The 20,737-nt window shown below is 37.9% G+C and overlaps 2 protein-coding genes across 4 annotated transcripts in view; one reads left to right on the forward strand and one right to left on the reverse strand.

The window, feature by feature from the left end:
• LOC129777044 (uncharacterized) overlaps positions 1-1,798 on the reverse strand; it is a 187,473-nt gene extending 185,675 nt beyond the window's left edge. For all 3 annotated transcript variants that reach the window (XM_055783094.1, XM_055783092.1, XM_055783093.1), the window contains exon 1: positions 169-1,798. The gene's annotated coding sequence lies outside the window, so the exon portion shown is untranslated. The remainder of the gene's footprint in view (positions 1-168) is intronic.
• Positions 1,799-6,960: 5,162 nt separating this feature from the next.
• LOC129774050 (uncharacterized) lies at positions 6,961-18,636 on the forward strand. The gene is made up of 5 exons (XM_055777747.1): positions 6,961-7,035; positions 7,087-7,713; positions 7,788-7,969; positions 16,946-18,335; positions 18,463-18,636. The coding sequence occupies exons 1-5, from the start codon at positions 6,961-6,963 to the stop codon at positions 18,634-18,636; spliced, it is 2,448 nt and encodes an 815-aa protein (XP_055633722.1).
• The last annotated feature ends 2,101 nt before the right edge of the window (positions 18,637-20,737 follow it).

A 20,737-nucleotide genomic window follows, 5' to 3' on the forward strand; every position in this document is an offset into this window, starting at 1 on the left:
TAAAAAAAAAATTCAAACTGTATATAATCGAGTCTAAAACTGTATATAATCGAGTCCGATCTGTAATACGAAACTATAATTCAAATTTCATTTTTCCGCACTATGCACGAAACATTTATAAATGTTTCCGGATACCACAAAAATAATTCAATCTTATCAGATCATTACCTGTACAGTTCGTGCATGGGTCTCGTGCTCCTGCTCTTCATCCACCACACAAGCCAAGTCACGGTATTGCGCAATTGGTTCTGCCAGCGCGCACCAAAAATTCAACACATTCCTCTCCAATCTTTTGCGGCCAAATGGAGAGCGCAAAAATAAAACGATACACTTTTCCAATACTTCTTTCACCAGTGATAAGACCCACAACAATGTAAAACTCTCAGCGTCACTGATTAGCTAAGCCCCCTTTTTTGCACATACACTCAATGGCGATAGCAAAACACAAATCGCGGCTCGAACCAGAAACTAAAAAAAAAATCGCAATTTTGCACACATTTTACGTTCCGTTACGATAAGGCTGATCTTCACTGTTTGAGTGTGCGTTCTTATTCTTCTTCTGCGGGGCAATTTTAATTCGATCTGATTACAACACACCACCGCACGCGTTTTTCCGCACTCGCGAACTCGCGAACTCTGTCACGACGCGGATGATAACAGGCGATCCGCAAAACCCCACACTATTTTCCCTTTCTACCTGTCTGCGCCCCTTTTCGAGCAATGCAAACACGCATCCGAGAGGACGTCGTGTTTTTGGGGAGGATCCGTTAGATCTCTCCTGTCACGCGAAAGGATCCCAGCGAGATGACCGGCTAATTGTTACATTTTCTACCACTCGTTAAACTTCTCACGTGAGGTTTGTACATGTTGAGCAACGAAAAAAAATCAACTGCAACAATCCCCTCTATTGACCGTGAGCGTCTGCGGCCAGCTGCTGCCGAATTCGCCAATTTTTTTACCTTCACTTTTTTCGTGACAAACTCGCGAACTACAACTGCCGGTGGCCAAAAAGGAAGAATCGAAATAACCGTAAGTTTGAGCAGTCACACACAGTACTAAGAGAAGAAAATAACACCACAAAATCCACAGAAATAAGCCGCCCGACACTAATTTCTCAAAATATCCAATCGGTTTTTAATGAGAGCTCTCTGTGCTTTCTGTGAGCCAAAGTAAAAGTGTGATCTCGCGTTCAACGTTTCGAGATGGAGAGCACATACTCCGAGACCGCCCAGCAAAACTGAGCGAGAACCATCTGATTTACATAACAAATTGTACTTGATTTTCGGTCACTGGCATAGGACTATCCAGGAAACCCGGAACGTCCAGCGGCTCGTGTTCCAAACTGTTATGAACGGGTTCCGATCGTTCGAACTGTTCGATTAGGGTAAAAACCGATCGAGCTTCCACTCCCGGAGAATAATTTTCACATCAATCACTTCCGATCGGCCAGATCAGAAGCCACAGAATCACCACTACAGTCCGTTAATCACCTCGCTCCAGCGTCAAATGCTTATCACCACAGATGTGCGAAAAAACATCATCTGGACACAGTCACTCGATCTCGAGATGAGTCAATAATCTCAAGGAACTCTCGTGCGAATTTTTCGCTCAACTATGGGAGCCTTTGGGTGGGAATATTTGACACTGTCACAAATTCAGCCCGAAACAGGTATGTCTGTAAAATCCACCGGATTCGAAATAACTCTACGTCTACGTGGAGATCTTTCCTCAGTAGATCCTTCTGCCGAAAAATAGCAAAGACGACAAACCGTTCACACAGAGAATCGTTGTCACGCGTGCTGCTGCCAAGCGAAGACTAAACCGGCCGAAGTCAGCGCGAATGGGACTATGCTCTCGTCGTCGACCCTGTGCTTACTGTTTTGTGTCGCTGCTCCGCATTCACACGCAACTGAATTGAAAACGGGTGAACGAATTGAAAAATCACCAAACTCCGGTCGGGAAGCCCACCGTGCAGCGCGCGTATTTCCCAACCAATCGCAAATGCGAAACGATGTATTCGATGTTCTGCTCTCCCGCGTTCGACGGTTCCCTCATTGTCTCTCATTCGCAGGATGATGTTTATCTCATTTCTGTTTTGCTCGCTCTCGCTCCTGCGATGTTTCTCTTTTCCTTCGCTGCCGGTTCGTGGCTTATCAGTGACCGACATAGACGAAGAGATACATAATGAGGATGCTGAGCCGGTCGAAGGGTGGCAGAGATCGGATGCGCGAGAGCGCAAGGTATGCACGCTGTTTTGCAATGTTGTGCTCTCGCGCAAGCACATGGCATTCTATAGCATGTGTTTTCAGTTGTCTTCACACATTGGTGTAGAGCGTGTGGTGTGCATCTGGGCGTTTTTTTTTCTGAAATTCATACTTATCGGTGAAACGATCTGATTATTGTGGTGGGCCAATGAATGACTTATTTGTTAGCAGAAATGCTTCCACTTAGTTTTTTCGACACCTTTTCTGCCGTTCACAACTGGGACAACTATTCATAGAACGGTAGTTTTAGTCTATTTGAATACTAAATAACGCGCGAAATTTATTTAATTCAAGTCTATTTAATATTGTATCAAGTTTTCTACAAGGAATCTGGAACAGTTTTTTTTTCTGATAGTGATTTTATATTATAATAATGAAATTGTTTCAGGGATGGTAGTCTGAGAGAGGGTACACTTACTCCACTAAAAACTTTTAATAACCGGCGAAATAGTCATTAATTTGTCGATTCAACAACAGATGGGTTTGATGGAGTAGTGAGTGGGGCTTTTATATATTCGAGGTAATTCCGCATGTTGATGCATCAAAAAAGTATTTGAACAAGGTCGAGGATGCACAAAGAACACTGAACTTACTTACGAACTTGCGAACTTATGGGAGCATCTATAAACGTTGGAAAGGTCGTTTCAACTACTTAGGAGATGATCAAAATTATCTGATTGCCGATGTTCAAGTCAGACCATTTTGGAGTTCTCGAAGCGTTAACAGCGGTTTTTATTCTTATTTGTAGAATAGAGAACTTTCAGTAGAAATATAGTGACTTAGCCATAATTCATCCCTTCTTTTTTACAATTCATACTTTTATTATGCCGGTTCAAGGAACACTTAAAAATTTCAGTTGTTTTTTATAATATCGGAAATGCTTCCTCATGATACAATTGCGTTTTAGACGTTTCAAATTTTTGAACGGAAAGCTCGGTGTCAGTCACCGATGACTGACATGGCACTCAACGTGTTAAATAAACATTTCCATCGAGTAAATTCTAATTTGCCAATATTGCGCTTCACATTTGCTGTACACGATACCGGCGCGCACGCGACCTGACGGGAAAGTCGCTATAAAACCACGTGGCACTCAATGTGTAAATTTTTGATGATAAGCTTTTAGAAAACAAAAAAAAAACATTAAAGAAAGCGATATTGATGTCCTACGGAGATGAATCGTAAAGGTTGAACCTGAAAAAAATAGGACACAATTAAAACGCTGCCATCGAGACATTTTTTAACTATTTTTTCCCAAAACTCCTCTAAATGAAGCTAAGAGGGTAAGAGTAGGCATTTTTGTAAAATTCCGTTTATTTCATATCTCTTCAGATCGCGATTCGATCGCGTTTTCAAACCTGCCCTTCGATTTGCGATGCAATCATTAATTATTGAACAGTCAATCATCGGAGACGAAGGGAAATGTTTGATCTTTGCATTGAAAGGAAAGGAAAGGAAGGTTCTAGGAATCAAATGAGAGTTGGTTGATAAGACTAATTGGATTTGATAGTGAATAAGTTCGCAAAAAAATTGTAGTCCACAAAATCTATAAAAAACAGAAAGAAATCGGGTTTTATTTCTTCCCCATATTTTTGCTCATTCCATCTACACACACCAAAATAAGAATTAGTTCGTAAAATATTCCAAAACATGAGAGTTGAGGCTTTAAAATTATGTATATCAGTTCTTTATGCATTTATTCTCGCGACCGGAATAAATCGCCGCTGTAAACAATTTGTAACAGAAACAACCGCTTAGGAAAAACATCATGTGTATAAATGCCTACCATTTCAATTACCAATTTATTTTCTAGTTTTGGTTTTTCGAAATTTATTCTGAGGTCAATGTAATGGGGACGAAGTCCCCATTCAACAAGGATACGTAATCGAGGCGCCTCAAGCCGCCAAGATGACTTGAATCGAGTCCATCGCCGAATCGCCGTCGGAAGCGGCGGTGTCTCGCACGCAAACCGCCATTTTGAGGTGGCGGTCAATTTGCATCTGCATTAAAAAAATTCGGTATCTTAAGAGAGCTACCATTCAACATTTTTAAATATATTTTTATTAGAACACTCTCCCAATTCAAAAAATTTTGACACATTTTAGTTTTTTTTAATGTTTCGCGACTGAACACAACAATTTAGTTTAAAAGGGCAGTCTTATAAATAAAGATAGTTATTGTACTCTACACTATATACTCCAATTCAACCGACGTCTTACATATCTCTAGAAACTCAGAAAAGTAGAGTGGTTCTATAGTTATGAAACGGAGTGTATGTAAAAATTTGTTGAATTGAAAGAATTTTCCAATAAAAATATATTCTAAAATATCAAAGGGTGGATCTTTCTAAATACAAATGTTTTTAACATAAAATAAAATTTTTGAGTAATATTTTCTATACATTATATTTTAATCAAACATCTTGATTCAAAATTGTAATTTTGGGTGACCGTCACCATATGTAAAAATTTCAAAAAATGGGAGAGTGTCGTCTAGTTGATTTGGCATGCAATTGCTCTATGATATTCGCCGTCCGAAGGCCACAAGGGTCTCCTCTTTAGCGTGGTTCCCTTGCGATTGTCAAGGAAGGGATGGTTCTTAGTGGGAGGAATTAAGAATCATGTTTCACTGTGGTGAGTGATGTGATTAGGAATTTATCCATTTCTTTCTTTGCTTAATAACCATGGATAATAGCTATTACAATCATCCTCCTCATGGTCTCTGGACTCCCTGCGCTGGTTCTCAATAGTTTCAGGTTCTTTTTCGGACATACAACTATATAGATCCGTCATTCGCAGGCGGAGTTTCATAGCTTTCGCTCATGAATTGACGACATGAATTAAGATGAAGACGGTTATATTTTCTTTTCCACGATTCACTCCTATTATGCTCCTACTATGATTTCACAGATACAATTACACGTTTGTGTTTGTACATCATCAACATCACAACAAGACCCAAATTTTTATTCAATTGTATGTTTGAAGTGAACTAAGTTGTGATAGAATGTAGATTCAATAATCGCGATGTCTCTGGTTCGAATCCCATTTTTTTTTACTTTCGGCTGGGTGCGTGTAGGCACACACGTAAGCTGAATTATGACATTATCTGTTCTTGCAGGCTCAAAATGTCTACCGGCTCCTGGTTGGGTGTATCGTTTAAGTGGACAATTATGCTGTTCTACAGTGTTTTTGCAAAGTATGATTCCCTTTTGGTTCGCCATATTAACCATGATAGCAATAAATAAAATTAACATCAAAGTTTCCTTATCATGAAATTAAAGTGTGTATAATGCGCTGAAGATTTTGATTTTATCGGGCCATTTGAACGGAAGACGGAGACGGAGTCGGTAAAATTGTTTCTATCTATTACAACACGTTATTTTACTTAGAGCAGCATTTCTGTAAACATTTTATAGCTCTCGATGTGCTTCAGTCGCCTTTTTTTTTTTTGAATAAAAGAAGAAAATCAACGCTTCCAGCAATTTACTATTATTTGGCACAAAATCAGACATTTTCATACAACCAAAAGAATATGATTCCAAATAAAAATCGTTAATGGGCCAAAGCGGTTTGTTTATAATATGCTAAGTTTGATTCAAAACGTTTTGAATATGAATACGGGAGCGATCAGTGCTCACTGCTGGAACTATCTATTGACAGACAGTAGGAACTTAGGAACAGAGAAATGCTCAAGGAAGTTCTAGCATAAATTGATCCTGAATTGATATCTTTGACTAGTTTCGTTGAGAAATAAAATATCCGAAACCTTACCTAATGAATGATTTTCCCTGAACTGTACGAGTTATATGTTATTTTTTATAAGGAATAACTACCACAACAGTGAACTGGAACAGTAAGCAAGATAAAAGAAAAACAAAACGGACTGGTTGTACCACGCGAGCTTATTTATTTCAAGCCATTTCCAAACGATTTCCAACACGAAAAAAACTTGAATGAAAATGTCCCACAACTCCTTGTTGCAAACAAAACAGACGTTATTAACCATTCCGATACTCAGAAGCATAGTTATGCACTGCGAGTTGGTTTCCCAAACAAAACATGTCTTAGCAGTTCGAAGGTAAAACCATTAACATGAAGAGGATAACATCAGGTTCATCTCAATGATCAATACATTCTTCGGTAAGCACGCATATTAGATCGTTGTGATGGGATTATTTTTCTTTTCTAACTGTATGCGCAGATGTCAATTTTTGGTTCCTTGTAATGATCAGCATCCGTATGCTAGCTCCAACAATGCATGTAAAATTCGGTGGCCCAATCGGCCACACCGGCACATTAATCAGCTAACATTTATGTTTTGAAACAGAGTACAGTTTGCAAACACTCGACTTCCACAGTTTTGTTTCAAGCACGTGATTGTTGTTTTTATTTTGTGTTTTCACGGCCAAGATGCCGATGACCGCGATCTTTAATACGGTAAAAGCTACGGAGTGCGGTCCGTTATGAGGCAGTTTTGTAAATATTTTGAGCACCGACTGAGCTAGCCGTGGTGAATTCGTAAGAACACCCGAAGATAGGTGACTTATAAAAAGTACGTTGAGCGCAGGTTCCAGATCAGTGTTCGTGGGTCAGAAGTGAAGTTAGCTTTGAAATGTGAAAGCCCTGAAGGTTTACAGAATTTTTTGAACAGTACGATTGTTGGTTGAAGAAACTATAACAATTTAGTTTCACAGATGCATAGTTTGTCGCTAGCACTGTGTGTAGTGTTTGTGTTCAACGCGTGTCTAGAGAACAGCAATGTGCATCAGGTTCGTTGGTTCGGAATCTTATATATCCCTTAGTGACGCGGTTTCTCGCAGGTACAAGCATATCGACCATATGGTCGTGGTGGTCGGTTCGGTGTATATCGTAGGCCGGGATGGAGTTGGCCGGGATTCCATAAGACATACAGGAAACCCCGCTTGGGTTGGGTTCTAGCGAGCAATCCAAATGCCCACGAGGAAGATACGAGTGTCCAAAGAGTGACGAAATCATACTACGAAGTTGTACACTCAGGGCATGGAGCGGAAAACCTGATAGATCCGGATACGATACCGGAGTTGATCGGATTCTACAATGAAAATGGCAGCATCGAATCATTCCCTTCCGCGGCAAAGTATGCACGGAATATGGAGTCGGAAGAGAGCAGTGAAGAAACGCCGGGCGATGGGGAGAGTAAAAATGGAACAAACAGTGAAGTTGTTGGGGCACGATTGAGACATTACGACGATTACTCGGAAGAATATGGTGGCTCTTATGGGAAGTGTAAGCACAAGAAGAAGCATAAGAAGAAGCACAAGAAAAAGCATAAACATAAAAAACACCATAATCATCATGATGACTACGGTTACGGGTACGATGAATATAATTACTATGATAATTACGATAAGTATCGGAAAAGGCGGGCTGTCCCCGAGCCAACAGGCCCACTGATTGATAACTCTCAGGTAGGTGCTGTCTAGCGATGGACTACCAGTCTTGCCATATACATGTATGCGGATTAATCGGAGCTAGTTTTCAGGAATTGATTGATGATGATACGCTACGCCAGTCACCACTAAAAATCATGCTGGTTACGGATGCATCGATTCTGTCCAACCAAAATCAGCCGGATAACCTATTTCCACACCTTCAGCGTTCAAGGAATACACGGGAAACGGGTGAGCATCCGCGTTCGACCAAACGGCGCATTGCCCGAAACAGGTATGGACGAGCAATAATTTGAATCAGTTCTAACGATAAGAAATTCATCAGATTTCAATAAGTTATAGCTATTTCTGGTTTGGTGTATCATATTTTTGATGCAGAAACAACTTTCCAAACAAGTTAAAGTTCCCTCCATTTTCTTCACAATCAATTTTAATCGTTTCCTCGAACAGAATTTCGGTGGATTGCCTGATGACGTTGCCAACTACGTAGTAAATTTAAATTTGTTGGGTGTATTTTCCTTTTTCAAAAAGTTTTTGGTGCAGAAACACAGAAGACACAAACCCTTCTGCATTTTACGATTTTTTTTCTCCACAAACACTGAACGTCGTCAGGTACATTGAATCGTATTTTGCTATACAAAAAAAAACTTAATTTGTGAAAACTAACGACTCAATTGGAAAATGACTTTAGACTCACAATCTAACTATTCCATTTGAAGATTTCAATATGTGATTGTTTCATATTTGTGATTATGAAAATGGGAATTTTTTTTTGTTATTTGGGGATATAATAATCATCCCAAAAAATAATGTCTTCACCTTATATGTTTTTAATTTTTACAATAATAATTCTAACGCAAAAACTATAAAACATACAAAATTTTGATCAAAGAAATGAATATAGGAAATTACTTATAGAGCAATTCCATGCCAAATCAGTCAGCCGCTGACGCGATCCTCTTCGATTTTTTTGAAACTTGGAACATATGATGGAACTACTACTAGATGGAGCTACTCTAAATCACTATTTCCAAAATTTGCTGTTTTTGGCAAATTTTGCGTGGAATTGCTCTAATGAAAATATAAAAATGTAAAAAAATACACTAGCAAAAAAATTATTTTAATATTTCAAATTATTTCTCTCAAAAACGGATTTTTTAAAAATTATCAAAAAATTATATGAATAACCCATATGATTCCCAACAAGACATCAATACATTGGAAGATGGGCACTTTGACAGCAAACTTATTAATGTTTCATTTGAAAAAATTACTACTAACGTTTTACTCGTAACATTGTTATGTGTAAATTATCGTTATTGACTTGTAGAAAATTGCATGGGCTGCTCGTACTATTCGTATAATTTTTTCAGAATTTAAAAAAATATATTTTTTTGAGAAAAATGAATTTTAAGTTTCAAAATAATATTTTTTTCAATGAACTTTTATTTTAAATGTTTTCTTACATTCCATCCATTGTCCAAAACCTTGTATGCCTTATAAAACATCATGCTTAAGCTAATACAATAGTCTGATCCTCCCAGCATCCAAAATGGTTCAAAAAGATTACAAATGACGAATTCATGTCAAAACGTTTTGAAGATTTTGGAATTTTTTATCATTTCCCCAGTTCTAGTGAACAGCGATTTTTGGAAATTTTTGAAAACTGGTGGGAGAGTTTCATTTACTCCAGTAAATTGAATGTAATTACTGGTGATTTCAATATCGATTGGCTCAACGTGCAGAATTGCAGAAGCAATTGAAGCAACCAACTAATTTTTACAACAAATTTCAAACAACAGTAGAACTTTGATAGATCACGTTTACTCTAATTGCAATACAGTTCATTCTTTGATAGAGTCCAAATTTAAAATAACGGATCATGAGACAATTTTTATTTGTATTGAGAATGAACGGAGTGAACGTGAAGAAAATAGAGTTGAAATCAAGCGCAGGAACAAGTGTTCATAGGAAGCATTGTCTCGTCATGTTGCTAGAATCCTGGATTTTACTGCAATAATGGACAATCTGGACTTGAGAGCAGTTGTTCTCACTAATATCTTGAGAGTGTGTACCATTAGCTCAGTTTTTGAGAAACATATCAATTTGAATAATTCGATCAGCTGGTACACTTTATCATTCGTGCGTCTCAATCGTAAACGAGATAAAATGTACTCGAAATTTTGTAGAAGTAATTTAGAGTATCGATTGGGAAAGGTACACCTGCGTGCGGAATATTTATTAACAAGCCTTGAAAAAGACTAGATGTGAAAAAAAAATCGATCAACAAGATTGTTTTCATGTTATTGAACACAAATACTTGAATTCCCCAGGAAAAATAAGACACTTTTTGAAAAGGGCCAATTCTTTTCCTTGAATTTTTACAAAAAATTCTCGTTCAGAAACTATGAGTACTACAAAACTTTGATCAAAAAATGAAATGTAGGAAATTGGTTAAATTTCATGAATAAAGACCATGTTTGAAATGTTTGAAATATTGGAGGTTCTAATATTAGTAGTTTTTTGTAGACTGTTATTCGAGCCTGGAGCAAATCCAACACTTGAGAATGGTCAAATCAATTTATTCCATCATTTGATTGAAATGAACGAACTGCCGTGTGGTATCTGCTTCGGAGATGAACCATGCAATTCGGTTACTGCATCATCTATTTTTTTTATTTTAGTGGTAGAAAGAAAAAATGATAAGAATTGCAATATAAGTCAACACAAATTCTCGCAAATGTGAAAGAATTATGAGAGCGTACACTCTGTGCGATTTCCATACGATCAAAGCCAATATGCATCGTGTCAATGTTTTGATACATTATTTAGTAATTCAAGTAGCATTTTTTTAACATCAATTCACTTCGGAAAAATCGTATTTTTTTTGGGCTTAAATATACAAATTTTTGCTATGCTATTAGACTAGTTCGAATCCTACCAATCCAACAAAACCATTAAAATTTACAATTTATAGATTTTAATAATCAGCTACCTTACCGTTTCTGTTAATAATTCGATTTAGATTATTTCCTGCTTATTCCGAATAGGGATCTCCGGTTTATGTGAAATCCTTTCAGTTTTTCCGTATTCTTCGGGATTTGCCAATTGCAGTTTTCTGCTGCAATTGTACAACTTCATGGAATCGACCAAAGTGAACGAGCAATTTCTCTGATTCCGTTGTATCATGGTTGATTGCTTGAACTGGTGCTTTAACCCTATCACGTACACCATCGAGTCTCACTCGGCTTGGAATGATTGTGCCAAAACGTACAACATCGAGTCTCTCTCGTGGTGCGCTTGCATATCACAAGGCGCTAAGACGCTCTGCAGAGTAGTGGGATTACTCAATGCGTGACCCATTGAAGCGTATGCATTTGGTCCGCTCTTTTGAAAATTAATTCGTACGCTAAGGAGTTAACACTTTTCGTAAGCATTTTTTCATTCTTCATTTTGAAAACATCTCACCCAAAAAACTTCAAACGAAATTTCTTCGTGAGAAAATGAGATGAGAAACGGAAAGAAGAGGCGAAAACATTTGTTTACTTAGCGCGGTTACACAAATATAAAAAACATATATTACTTTTTTGTTGCTAAAACAAACATGTTGGTATTGTAGTTATAAATTGAAATCGTCTCCTGGGGTAGATGACAGGGTACAGGAGTTTGCTGGTCTTACAGAAATTGGACAGAGTGTTTGTTTTATATATTGAAAATTTATTGAAATTACCTATTATAGAGTCTTTAAACCAGAAAGTTCATTTACCTCTAGTCTTCAAAAAAGGCTAATCAATCAATGGAGGGATTGAACATATATATATTTGAAGACTGCTGAAGCCATGTATATGCGGCTTCTGTAAGAAACAGTTATTTCTTTCACTCCTGTTTGTGATGGCTATTGCCAGTTTACCAGCCATAAATAGTATACCTCTTCGAATTATGTTATGGCCCCATACTAAATTTATCTTCATAAAGAAGATGTGATCGGAGATTTTCTGAATGTTCACCAACTGGTGTATTAGATGGCAATCCTAACCTCAAAACCACCGACGTTGGCTAAAACACTCATTTCTACCGGAAAAACCTCGACAATATTTACGAATTTCCGGCTTAACCTGTATGATTTCACCTAATCGGTACATTGATAACTAAATTAAAGTATTATTTAAACAAAATATAAAGTGGTATTCGGTTCTCAGTGATGGAAACGAAAAAAAACTTAATCTACTCTGGTAATAAAATAAACAGGGATCTTCGGGAAGTTCCATTTCATTTGGACAGAGATAGAAAACACTACCTTTGATAGTGTTCTGCTTGAAACAACAACATTGTAATATATACAGAATTCCATTGCTTAGTATTTTATTTTCTGATGTAACGCCAAACTGTATCAGTTCGCGGTACAGGAAAACAATGTATTTCAGGAAAACAATTTATTTCAAACAAACGGTGGTAAATGGAATTGGAATTAGAGAACCCTAGTTTGAAATCCTTAACTGTTTACTACATTCTGGAAAGTTGTGCCCTGGATTTAGATCCCCAATCTAGTATCTGGAATCGACATATTTGGAATATGGAATATGTACATCACCCCTGAAAATTTTGGGCTATAAGAATCGTCTGATACACTGAATTGAATACTATTGCAATATATCAAAAACTTTAAAACTGAAAATCGATATTAACTTTAACCTGTTAGATTATCATGTATAACTATTAATGTGTGAATTCCTGTTTCATATGTATTCAAATGGTAATATCAAATCTTTAATTTAGGTTATGGGATATGAGTCAGCAAAATTGGTCCTGCGAAATGAACCACAGAATATGTATTTTTAAAATGAATAAAAAATCTTATTCTGAAATTCATTCCTTTTTCTGGTAAATGATGGAATTGGAAATTCGAATTGTAGAATCTGAATAAGGAGTCCTGAGTCCAAAACAAATCCGTATCTTGAAAGTGAAATCAGGATCCGGAATCCGGTAACCTAAAGCCTTTTTCCAATTAACTACTTATTCTATATGAGTGTCGTCTTTTCTAAGTTTGATAATATTTCTATTCAAATATCAGAAATATTTTGTTTCGCTTCTCAGCTACAAAAAACATAAATGCTCGGAAAAATGCATTTTCTAGGGCATTCATCATGTGCCGACATGGAATCTCTCAATTCAATAAACTAATTGAAAAAAGCATTATTAGAAATTGAACAACAGTTCAGATCCAAAAAACCAGAAAAAAGAATGGAAAAAATTGTTCTTCTGAATATAGGTCCAAATTTCTAATTCGATTCTAATCCGGAGACTAAATCCAAATTCCGCAGCTGTGTATGGTATAGCACAGGCCTCCTATTCTTCAACACACGACCGTGGATGAAATCTGAATTACTGAATTTTAATTTGAAATCCGTAACTAATTCCTGAAATCTTGAATCAAAGGTCGAGAAAGGTCGAGAAGCTTGGATCCTCACTCAACGGAAGTTCGTTTATTTATTTTTTTTAAACAGTTTGCATTGTATTTCGCATATTTATCGCATTATTTATTGCGGGAGTGATAAAAAAAGGTGGATAAATATGAAAGCGACTATTTTCATTCAAAGTACACGTTTATTGTTCTTGAATGGTTGAAGGTATTTTATTCTAAGTAACGGCCATTAGAGCATTGTAAATTTTTCCCATCTGTCAAGCAATTCATGCCTCGCCAAGGTAATCTTAGTTTTTTTAGCCAAACCAGTTATCGAGCCATTTTCACACATTTTCATAAGGGTAGGTAATACTTGCGTTATTTTTTATAAGTATTTATTAGTTGAGATTTCCATGCCGGAAAACACGCCTTGAATGTATTTTCTGAAATTTTAAAAATAAAAAAATAAAAATAAATTTTTTGCCATTCCAGAAATTTATTTGACGAAAAATCACCCGGCCAGATCGGGAATCGGGGATCGGAATGATCCAAGTCTATTAAATAGCCTGCATGCAGATTTCCATGCAATTGATCACAATTGACCAGGTCAACCGTTCAACTGATCGATCTTGCATTGTGACTGGGCATTGCATAGTGACGGGGCATTGTCGTCAAGAAAAATCACTTTGTGTTGCATTTTCAAGATATTCCGGTCGTTTTTAGAGCAAAACACGGTCCAATTTGATCATTTATTTTCAGTAACGTTCACTTCTGACCGATCAAATTTTTTATTGGGTTTCAAATCCTTTCAGTGGTTATCCACCTAAAAGTTCACATAAAAGTTTACTTTATTTTCAAACTATTTGAATCACCAATGCGATTCACATTGCGATTTGCCGAGAGCATACTCGCCGTTAGCTTCCACTAATATTCTATGCGAATCAGGAGTAGATTGTCTTAGTTTATAACAAAAAATCAATGATGTTCGCAAATCGTAATTCGTAGGCACAAAATCCAATATTTTTAACATCAAAAAAATTTGTGATTGCATGAAACTTTTGATAGTTTCAATTGTTTTGGTCAGATGTCAAAACACGAACGATGTGACCGATATGACTTTCAACGTTTTACATCATCATGTATAATTGACGAATTTACGTTAGATTTACAACCAAATGGCGCCACGAGTAAAATAATGATGTTTTGTTTTTGCGGTATGGAATTCGTTGTTAGAAAAATTCGAATTTTTCTTCAAATTGTCCGGATTCAAATACTCTTTCTACGCTGAAAAGGTTAGAAAATCATCATTTTACAATGTGGTATGTATATTATAAAAAATAGCATGGTATAAGTGTTGCAACTTATTTTTTTTTTTCAACTAGGTAAACTATGGGTAGCATAACCTGTATGCATTATCAAACATACAATTTTCGAAGAATATCTATAATTTTGGTCAAATCGCGTGTTGAAACCATCGTAAATATACAAAACTATAACTTTCTTACCATATACTGACGACATATATTTTGTTTAAAATGAATCTAAATACAAATAAAATGAATAATTACGACCGAATCTTGCTTTTAAGTGCGTAGAATAAACAAACATCATCACTTTCGTGTTTCTGAGCTCTAATGTAGGTGTCGCATGAGTTGATTCAGCTTAGCCCTAATTCGACAATTAATAATGTTTTAATTCCGGTTCCATTTGACCATGTAATTAAGACATTAGAACGTTGGACCTCACGCTGCTCCTTTGGAACGATGATCAACGTATTAATACTCGCGGTATCCTTCAATCGGCACACGAGATTAGGAGGCCTTCCATTGGGATTCGGTCCAATCAATGTACCTTTTATCAAATTTCAAAAAATTGGAGAAACATTTGTGCTCTACTTCCAATGAAAGGATATCTCATTATCATATCATTCTCATCCTAAATTTGGGTATAAAATCAAAAATCTGATACGATTTCGGCCAACAACATTTTAAGCAGCCAAAAATATTCTGTTGGAGACTAATAAATTAATTTTTCGTACACAAACTTCAAGATTTTATCAAGTTAAGTTAGAAGGATCCGATTTGGGTCAAATATGCAAAGCTTTGTTCGATAATGTATTGCCATTTCAAAGGCGAATCCAGTAGAGCAACTGGTACAAATTCGGTACCCCATTTTGTTTTTTTTGGACTTAGCTCTTGGCCAATGCTCGGAATTTCTTCATATTACGTCAGCTCATGAAGGGATCCATTTTTATTTTTCAAAATTAAAATAATCGTCCTGAAATCACTGAAAAATGTATTTTTTGACATTTTCATACAAAATACGAGTAAAGTACACTATCTTACGTAAATTAACTCAACTTTGAAAAAGCATGCAATTTTATAAAACAAAGAGGAACAACAAAAAGCGATTTTTTCAAGAAAAAGTGAACAAATTTCATCTCGATTTATTTCTAACTGAAAAAGTGAAACGAATCAAAAGTCTTTACAAAAGTCGCAAGCGTAGTAATCACTATGTTTACATTGAGGGTGAAAACACGTTTATTGTTCTTTAATGGTCCAAAATACTATACTCAAAGCTATTGGAAGCTGTATCAAAGGCCTTTAGCCTTTAGCCTTTTTTTTCGTCTTCCAGGCAAATTTTTCAACGTCTCGTCAAAAACATCTTTTTTCAGTCAACCAGTTATCGAGCAAAAATTATGGTGAAACACACAACACTGTCTTTTTTCGAATCGATCTGGACTTGTGGTCGATGTGGCCGTGGTCAAATTATGAATTTCTACGCTTGGGATTCTTAAAATATATTCACTTTTGATCCCCAGTCCGAATGCAATGCAGAAATGATTTGAAATACAAGGAAATGATTTCTTTTGTGTTTGTCAAGTAAAAATTCGCATATGCGTATATAGGGTATATTCTTCAATATCTAAACTTCAGAAACATGAAAAAAAAATTTCTTTCAATATTTCTAGACTAGAATACTCCTCAAGAAATGACAACAGTTTGAAATTTTCCCGATTCTCCATCCTGTCCGTCGGATGGCCAAGTGTTGCGCCTTTTCTTGCCCACTCAGTTTTATCCATTATTCCTCCAAAGATGAAAACATGTTTCACTATCCGAATGAAAAGAAGCGAACGTCCGACGGCATGTTCGTTATCTGATTTTCCCTCCGCCAAACTCAATCAATAAGAACACACTACGAGGGTTCCCTCTTTATGATAGTCAAATATGATCATCAAATTTAATTTCTATTGATGTTCTATGACTACAAAATGCAGGAAAATTATTTGATTAGACTTTTAATTTTCCAAATGCAAACAGTCGCGTTTAACGGTCCACAACTTCCATCTGATTTTGTCCCGCTATTGTATCCATCTTATTTGATACATTGACATAGAACATTAATTTTCTTTAATGTTCTATGTCTATAATTAATAACACATTCATTTCCGACTCTTTTCTGAGTTCTCTTAAAGTTCCACTTAAGTATTGGCCAATATTTTTCAAGTGGCCATGACTTCGCTTATACTGACCTAATTACACACCGGAGTTTGGTTTTCATATTTATAAGTATTTATAAATATGAATTCCGTAATTAGATTGACACACTGTGTATAAATAAGACAGCATAATTAAATAAATAAAACTAATTAAATGGATAGACAGAAATTCGGAAATATTATATTGATTCGTGAGTTCTTCCCTATTTCATCCCCCGAATATAAGTGTCCACACCAAATTGTCTCATGTGCACACATCAATTTTGTTCGCGAAAATTTTCTTCTCATAATTTCCATGATAGTTACCAAAATATCTGAACGAGAACACGATGTTCTCCCAATATTTCCAGCAATCTACATCCCACCCATCAGTTGAACATCGCCCATGTGAAGTTCATCACACCGAACGGCTCGGAGACGATCACTCCATTCCATTTACTCGAAAGTCGCCCAAGCGAAGACACTAGCCAAAAGGCCGTGACCAACTACAATTTCTTCTATCTTGCTCATCCGGCGGTCGATAGTAAGATCGAGAACTCCACGCAACGCTATGTGAACGTATCCGCCTGGAGTCAATTTCCGCACAGAATAGAGAAGCGCAAAGGCGTAAATCTTCAACAACTTCCCGAACATATCAACCTGGAACGTGCATTCCTTCGAGAGACACTGCTCGCCGAGTCTACGACCGAAGGAGCACCCCCCGAGGGACTATCATATTCACTGAAAACAGCCAGCGAAGATTATGACACCGTTTCGGAACGAAACAGCATTGAGATCATACCGAATGAAGAGATACGGAAACCCTTGCGTCGTAAATTAAAACCCAATCGCAACAACAAACTTTTTGTTCGGAAGTCAAAAAAATGGAAATTCCAACGAATGGACTCCGATGAGAGCTCGTCGCTAGGACCAATTCTCATTGTCGGCTCCAATGAATCCATCGATAGTCCGAAGCCTTCTGAACGATCCCGTGATCCAAGAAATTCTAATCAAGGTATGCCCCACGTTATAGACGGACACGCATTTCATGACCAAATCAAAGGACGGCAGCGCAGAGTTCGACCATTCACTAGTCGCGGAGATCAAATGAGTCAGCGTATGGGGAAAGCTTCACCGGTGGAAGGTGCTATTGAATCGTTGAAAAGAGAAAGCTATAATAGGGTCAACCCGAATGACCCGGGAAGTATATTAGCAATGTCACCCGCTACAAGACGCAACAACCAAGCTAGACGAGGGGACAAACTAGCGCCCAGAATACTCAGATCTCGGAAAACAACAACGGAGGAGCCCACAACCACAACGACTACCACTACTACCACGACCACGACTACCACCACAACAACTGAGAGAACAACGATGATCCCAACTAAACAGGAGCGTAAACGTATGAGACCCCGAATGCGTCCGAAAAAGAGTATTAACGATAGTGAATACAAATCAATCGACGATAACAAAATAGACTTCGAAAATGACTCAACCAAGATCAACAAAGAAAACAAAGGTCTCCTCAGACGACGATTCATGCGCAGAAAACCAAGACCAGAGAGGAATTTATTGCGTAATTTACTGAAACCGATAGAATACGGTCAGAAGAATGCACGGTCACATGACGAAAAGTTGGTGGAAAACGGACAATGGGAGAAGATTTTTTCCCTGAAATCGGAACAGAACAAACGAAGTGTTGATGATCAATGCGGGGCGAAGAAGGATTCCAGATGGAAATTGAATCGAGTTCAGCAGGTTAAGCGAAAACAAGCTAAAAATCGGCAAGTGGATCCGACAACTCAGCGATCTACAACACTCGAAACTACCACCATGAAAAAAAGAACTGAAAGGATGGTCGATAGCGAACACTATTCATTTGAAGATAGTTCGGAAAGAGCAGTTGAAAAAATGGTCCTTAGACGTAGCGTTAGCAACGAGGCGGGAGAACGGGCATATCGCAGATCCAGACCCAATAGTCGTTTACAAAATCGGCCTAGATCCTCCGGGAAATCTTCGACAATATCTAAAGGAAATAACGATCATCGGGAGTCCTTAACCCGATCCTCCGGTTCTCATCGAGAGTCGTCCATCTCACCTAGAATGCAGGAATTTATTATCAAACAGGTGAAAGAACACTGCGATAAATGGTCTGAAGAGAATGAACTATTGATTGGTGACGAAGGAATGGTGTCCGAAGAAATTATTCGGCCTTCTCGAGCAAGCAAAAATAAAATCGCTCATTCTCGCCAATGCACAAAACATAAGGCGTCGCGAGTGAAATCAAAACGATCGACCACGCCGAAACCCTTAACACTCGGAATGAGCCCATGTATGTTTAGTTAAATATTTCATTTGATTTCAATATTAATCGGGATATCGTTTTTTCTAGTGCGTACCTTGTTCAACTTGGATCTCTTCAGACCATGGAGAAATTTTTTGATCGGTCCAAACAAACAACCTGAAGCTAAATTTCCATCCCAGTCTTGAATGAGTTTTCATTGTTGAGATCCATCTACTTCTGCTCAACCACGCTGTTAACGTGTCAACATAGACTGACACTGAAGTACACACAAATTGTATCTTATCGTTAGAACTTTGTAAATAAAAATATAACATCCAACCAAACTAACGTGTTTTCAATTCTCCTTTTCTGGAAGAACCTCAAGACCAGCCGTCAAACGACAGGCACCCACCCCACGAACAAATTGGCTACCGTTCAATGTCGGCTGGGCCAGTCAGACACCAGAAGAACGTCGTCAGTTCCGTCAACAATACTTCGAAGATCTGAGAAAATCTCCAGCCAGAATTGTGGGCAGCATTGGAGATGCTTTTCAAGAACTGCGTTACCGTATAGACCCAACAACGACTACCACCACAACCACAACAACGACTACTACAATAGAACCTCCAATCCAATCCATACGTGCTCTGAGGACGGAAATAAGAAACTCGAACAATCCAAACAGACGGCGCAATCGTAATCAGCTGGTGGGAAGCGCAGCACCCGTATCATCCTCTGCCGATTCCGGTTCAGCGTTGCCACCATGTTCTTGCGATCATTGTTTTCGCGCAAGACGGCGACAAGCTGAAAGACGAACTCGTCGTCCACGCACTCGTAATCGGATGACATCGAGATTGCCTCGTACATCCGCTGACAACGAGAAAGCAGATGAAGATCCGATAGTCGGTTCTGCGCCAAACCCGGCTCCCGCCGATCCCGCTCCAGTCGCAACTCCACCAGGTAGCCAACTGTCCGAGCTTGTTGGCACCGGAATAGCTCTTGCCAATAAATATCTTCCGCTGTTGTTGCCATCGGAGGATACGCCGACTCCTCAGGGCAGTTCCATAGGTGATTATATCTACCAAGTGGTTGACGCCATCATTCCTGAACCCCGCAATAGACCACTCTCACTCCCGAACATGCGAAGAACAGTCGACTCTTCACCTCCAGATATGGTAAGCAGTGTGGGGCCCAAACCTTCGGGTGCGGCGAGGAATATGGCTTCAAATAACGGTCGCTCATCTTCAAACAGGGTGGGAAGTAGCGGTCCACCGGACAGCACCAGGGAGAAAGATATAGAGGTTACTCAGAGCATACGGCGAATGGTAGATAAATACTATAAGGATTTGATGCAGAATCGAAGATCGAGGGAATTGGTACAGAACCGAAAAATAAGGAAATCTGTTTCTGGTGCTATCTGTTAAGATCCTTTAATGCGCTTTGTGTGGTCAAAAAACCCACGCAATAAGTATATCTTATTTAAAATAAAAATAAAAAATAAGCTGTTCCATTAATAATGGGTATATGAAAAATGGAAAAGAGAACAGCAACATAATTTAAAGTAACGTTAACATGCTATACCCAGTTTCGGTCCTTGGGCGCCGAAATAGTTTTTTATTTGTTTGGAGACCGTTGGTGACCAAAGTCCTCCGAAAGCCTATATCATGTACGGGAACCGCTGGTAATACGGACAGTGGGGGTAATATGGACAGGTGGTTGATTTGTATAGTTACATTTTGTATTTCCGATTTCTGTTAATGAGAGCACCTTCTACATGTTATTCTATTATATTTAAGCCGCCCTATGGCAATGAATACTGATCAAAAGAGGAAAAGGGAAACAAAAACCGAAAATCATACATGATTCCGCGTGAGGA

Source organism: Toxorhynchites rutilus, chromosome 3 (genome assembly GCF_029784135.1).
Source record: "Toxorhynchites rutilus septentrionalis strain SRP chromosome 3, ASM2978413v1, whole genome shotgun sequence".
Classification (NCBI taxonomy): domain Eukaryota; kingdom Metazoa; phylum Arthropoda; class Insecta; order Diptera; family Culicidae; genus Toxorhynchites; species Toxorhynchites rutilus.